The sequence below is a fragment of the Fusarium proliferatum genome (assembly GCF_900067095.1).
Source record: "Fusarium proliferatum ET1 genome assembly, contig: FPRO_scaffold020, whole genome shotgun sequence".
Taxonomy (NCBI): Eukaryota; Fungi; Ascomycota; class Sordariomycetes; order Hypocreales; family Nectriaceae; genus Fusarium; species Fusarium proliferatum.
Genome location: NW_022194809.1, coordinates 126,059 through 131,254, shown reverse-complemented (window position 1 = coordinate 131,254; position 5,196 = coordinate 126,059). Strand labels below are relative to the sequence as shown.

At 48.5% G+C, this 5,196-nt stretch overlaps 3 protein-coding genes across 3 annotated transcripts; 2 read left to right on the top strand and 1 right to left on the bottom strand.

Annotated features, from left to right (window-relative positions):
* Window positions 1–37: 37 nt before the first annotated feature.
* Window positions 38–1,480, top strand: FPRO_16084 (uncharacterized protein; the record flags this gene model as incomplete). Its single annotated transcript, XM_031225189.1, has 1 exon — window positions 38–1,480. One exon carries the CDS (start codon window positions 38–40, stop codon window positions 1,478–1,480), a length of 1,443 nt encoding a protein of 480 aa, XP_031090373.1.
* Window positions 1,481–1,509: 29 nt separating this feature from the next.
* Window positions 1,510–3,000, bottom strand: FPRO_16083 (uncharacterized protein; the record flags this gene model as incomplete). The annotated part of the gene is made up of 4 exons (XM_031225188.1): window positions 1,510–1,642; window positions 1,737–2,223; window positions 2,269–2,835; window positions 2,889–3,000. 4 exons carry the CDS (start codon window positions 2,998–3,000, stop codon window positions 1,510–1,512), a joined length of 1,299 nt encoding a protein of 432 aa, XP_031090372.1.
* Window positions 3,001–4,263: 1,263 nt separating this feature from the next.
* FPRO_16082 (uncharacterized protein) lies at window positions 4,264–4,941 on the top strand (the record flags this gene model as incomplete). Its single annotated transcript, XM_031225187.1, has 4 exons — window positions 4,264–4,281; window positions 4,334–4,508; window positions 4,559–4,695; window positions 4,756–4,941. 4 exons carry the CDS (start codon window positions 4,264–4,266, stop codon window positions 4,939–4,941), a joined length of 516 nt encoding a protein of 171 aa, XP_031090371.1.
* Window positions 4,942–5,196: the final 255 nt, after the last annotated feature.

Here is a 5,196-nt window from a genome sequence, read left to right as displayed (position 1 = left end):
TAACATAACATAACATATAAGTTACAGGTCGATCAATATGGGAGACTCTCTCGCTGAAAGACACTCCGCTGCCCTAAAGATCCTTCACGATTTGGGATCGCTACTCAATGACGTGGAGTCACCGGGAGACATCGCGCGTGCTCAGGCCGATTACGATGCTGCAGAAGAGCGACACAGCCGTGAACCGAACCCAGAGAAAAAGAGGGCCCGGTGCAGGGAACTGGTTCAGTACGGAGATCAGTTAGATGAGGTGCTAGAGCAGCATAAGGCAGCTCAGGCAAAGCGCAAAGAGCAGCTGGACCTCTTTGACTCAATATTATCCAAAGAAGGGTATTATAAGCTCAGTGCTCAAGCTTCCTCTGCTGCTGGCACTGGTACCAGCTCCGATCTCCAACACAATCAAGCAACCGAGCAAGCCTCTGAAACGCAGGGAAATACTGTACAAACTCCAGGCCCCGGCCCCAGTCACCTTTCAGGCCCTCCCAACGACCGAGCAACTCCTGAGACTACCCAATCGCCACAAACCACCGGTATTCGGAACACGATCGAGCCCAGATCGACCCCCTCGCGAACACACAGCGCTACTCCATCAAGAAGAAGCTTCTCGACAGACGTCGATCAGCAAGTGGGAATTGAACCGACCAGCGAAACAACGCGGCCGCATAAGAGAAGTGGCATCACCTCTCTACCTCACTCTACAAAGCGCCACCGACAAAGTGCCTCAAGCGACACTACAACACAAAGAACAATTACTTTTGATGAGGTGTACCAAGGTGGCAAAGCTCGATGGAAACACAGAATTGTCAATATCCATGGGCTCTGCTATATCTTTGGATGCGAGCAACACAAAAAGCATTTCTGCAAGGGCAACCCCCTTCAGGCGGCTATGAGCCATATCAAAGGCAAAGGACACTCTATTAAGAGGTCCAATGCTACTCAGGCTATGAGATTGCTTGGGACTCAAGTCTTGCGGTGCACTGAAGCAGATCTCCAGCTGAATAACAAGGCTGTAGACAGTTACTTGGCAGAGCAGGAGGAGAAAAACAAGCATCGCAAGGCTTCTACCATGAACCTCGCAAAGGCTCCCCAGACGGATGAGATACACATGGCTTGGTTCGGTGACGACGATAAGGGCTATTGCCTGCACGCCTTTCTGGTCATGCCATTCTTCCCGCGGCCCGACGATGGCATGGACATCCAATCTGTTACACAGTCAGACCTTGATGTCGATATCCCCGCTTGTTACAAGCTTAATGAGACGTCTGATGGGTATGATTGGGCTGAGGGCTACGAGGAGCACGGGAAATATGCCAATAATAGGGTTTACCCGATAATGTGCCTTGTTGGTGAAGCCCCTCACAAGGTCGATTGGCTTCCAGTCTGTCACTTTAGGAAGCTCGATCTTGGAGACGAGGATCTGGAGGATAAGGACGTTATCAAGGCGTTCATGCGCAAAAGCACGGCAGGCAAGTATCGTTGACTTAGGCTATAGCCTTTTTTTTCACTCTACTAACAGAACCGGATACAGAACGTGGAAACGATATTGAAGATGAATCTGAAAATCTGTACGAAGATAGTACTGCTGGCGATAACGATGCGCCGACCAGTAGCCGGGAGAGACAGAGTCCCATTTGCAGGGCATCTGAGAACGTCAGTACAGATCAAAGTATCCGAACCGAGCCGATAGCAGAGAGCCAGGAGAGCACGCCGCTTGGGCCGAACCCCCCGACCCTAACCCTAATACAATTGGAACCGCGATGTGAACTCGATGCGGATATTGAATGGTCCAGCCACAGAGCAAGATGGACGCGCATTGAAGGAGGGAAAACAGGGGGACGAGGCGGAGACGTGCTGTCTCAAGCGGGAAGTCGTTTTCTTGCGTCTTTTGCGTATTAGCGGGTTCAACGTCATCTCCCGTGTTACTACTCGAAATGCGTGCATCGTGCCGAGCTTTAAACCGGCGGTAGTCGATGCTGAGTATCTTGCCGGTAATCAGTGTTCCCACCATTGAACCCACGCCATTGGCGATGAATGTCAGGCCGATCTGAGTTTCCGTGAGATCGTATCTATCTTCGAAGAGACTAGACATGGCTGTGATGCTCATCTGCCAAACAGCATAATAGACTGCGAGGAAGACGATGATGGAAGCGGCTTGCTTGCTGATGAGGATGCGGAAGGGTCCTGTAATGTCGATGTGCTTTTTGGCAGCAGGCGATGTAGAGACTGCGTCATTATTCTAAACGACTTTGGTCGTCTTCTGATAAACACGTAGAGGGTATTTGGCTAAGGCGTGTGCAGGTTCTCGGCTCCCATTACCAAAAATAGACCTCAACGTTTCAGGCAAGAGAAGAACCAAGAGAACCAGAAAAACACCGCTGTAGATGGTCAAGAACCAAAAGATAGATCTCCATCCAAGAGATCCAGCCAGCGCACCGCCGATAATAGGTCCCACTGCCACGGGTACCAACAGCCCTGCTTGGAAGATTCCCATGAGTCCACCGCGATTATCACGAGTTGTGATATCCCCGATTACACCCGATCCTATGGCAATTGTACTAGCACTACCAGTGCTCTGAACACATCTCAGCACAACCATAGTGGCGTAGTTCTTGGCCTCTGCTAAGCCGATACACGCCCCCAAAAAGACAATGAAGGTGAGCCAATATGCGACTCGACGGCCTTTGACATCTGATATCGGGCCCCAGAGACTGGGGGCTAGGCCTTGGAAGATAAGGTATGAAGTAACAGTGAGATTGATCATTTCAATTGAGACATCCAGATCGTGGGTGATGGTTGGGAGGGCTGGAAAATAAATGTTTGATGCGAAACCTGAGACTACGATTGCATTAACGAGGTAGATTCAGATTGAGGATTCTGCAGGGACTTACATGTTGCTGCGATGGAGACAATCGTTACGATCAAGGCAGTTTGGCGTTTGTCGAAGATGCTATAGGGCTGTGACGGCAATGGAGCCGCTGCAGGCAGTTCTCTTCCATTCATTTTTTACGATGTTTGATATAGTATCTTAGTGACTGAAGCAATTGACATCTTCGAGGAAGTGAATTTAAGACTGGTTTTATAGCATTGATTGGCATCTTGAGATCATGACGCAAATACGGTGGCTCCCGGAGTTCGGAGTTGAGAGATCTTATAGTGGGGACGTGGCGAACTCAGCTCCGAAGGACAAATGTAGCTCATACGGCGTGAAGTAGCGGATCTAAGACCTAAGTCCCTCAAAGGTTTTAGTTCTTAGATAAATATATTATCTAGTGTATATTAATCCGACTTATACAGCTAGATTCTTCGCGTCGGAGCTTTGTTTGGCTTTACATCTTGTTGGTAGGATGTGTGACCGCGAATTGGAATACTGCAGCTCGTATTCCCTGAACTTAGTAGACCTTATAAATTGCAAATAGCTAGAAACTCCTACTGACTTTATATAATTTGTATTTTTGTAAGCTGGATTAATAATTAGTACGGGCTTTATACAGAGAGAAGTTGTTATGGACAAGAACGCTGGAACAATTGCGAGACATTGGTAGGCTCAGTCTGTACTTGTAGCTAAAACGAGCAATTCGTCTACCACCCGCAGCGCGAAGCAGCACATGCATTAAACGGCCATGGCAATCTGTAAGATAACAGAGTTAGTATTCATACTGATATTAGTACTGTACATATACGAGGCAACGCGTTCAGTCTACGTCAGCTTAAATACGCCAATGATCCACCAAATCAGCACCTAACCTTTATACCCTGAGCAAGCAGTCATTGTCTAGACAATCCCGAAATGTGACATATCAATTTCCCGTTTATGTCTCTGGAATGGTCATGGTTCAGCTCTCCTCTTGATATTCACTGCCAAAGACCAGGCAGCCCAAATTAGGTATCTACGTAGTTGTCAACCCCTCATCTACGGCTGAGCGGCTTGCGGGAGGAATGCCGGGTAGCCGTCGCTAGCTTCCGAGAAGTTTTCAGCTAGCCACATCCCCATAGAGAGACGCGCAGGCTGGCTGAGACAAGTCCAGCTCATCTCTGTCTTTTATTCGTGCGATGCCGCTCTGACCCTTTTGAGGCCAGTTCTGGACCGTTGGCGTTTTTGTTCTTGCTGCTTATATATTCCCCCATTGCTGCTCTGTTTTTGTTTCTCTCCGTAAATTTATACCATCAGATCCTGATCCTCTCTCTTGCCTCTAAACCCGTTCTGAATCCATTCAATTTCTGAAACAATTGCACACGATCAATTAATAGACCAACCTTGACAAAATGTCTTACGAAACATCAGTCAGTCCCCTTACGTTTCGCTGGCCAGAAGGAAATGCTTACGCATCAGTAGACAAAGCCTACCATTTACATGATCCGACATGGAGAAATGCCCGCTGAAGTAGACGGGAAAGAACCAGATGGACTGTCTGCTCAAGGTAAAGAGCGTGCAAATGATCTCGTCAACGTCTTCGGAACGAATTCGCCCTACAACATTGGATACATCATGGCAGAGCATCCTCATCAAGGTCAGTGCCCCCGATCACATCTTTTCTTAGCAACGTTCTAATTGAAGTAGATGGCGGTCGCGATCGCCCTTGGAAGACCGTGGAGCCGTTGGCAGATGCGCTTGGGTTAAAGGTCCATAAAAAGATTGACCGGGATGATTACGCTGGAGCTGCAAGCAAAGCTTTGTCCTTCGAGGGTCCGGGAAATGTACTGCTTTGCTAGGAGCATAAATCCCTTGAAGGTATTGCTAAGGCGATTGGTATCCAGGGTTACGCGGCGGCGACTGGGTGGACTGGCGAAGTGAAGTATCCTGGCGATAGATTTGATCTGATTTGGGTTGTGCCGCCGCCGTATACGGAGATCACTGTTGTAGGAAGTGAACTGGTTCCTGGCATGGACGATGGAGTCCACGTCAACGCCAACGGAGATGTCCCCCCTCCTTCGGATAACTGATTTAATTGTAGTTACGAAAGACTGCCTTCAAAGCTAACTATATCTAATTTCATTTTTATATAAGGCTCTCGGGTTGATTGGATAGCTCAATGGCACCGAATCGGGTTGCAATGAAGCACCATCACCTGTGTCAATCGAGCTTTGTTCATCGTGCCACCAACGCGTACAATCCTACATACCACAATGCATGCGTCGGAGAATTCGCACACGTGATAGCTGCCGTAGTGCAGATCTGCGTCTCCCTCAACGAGAGGA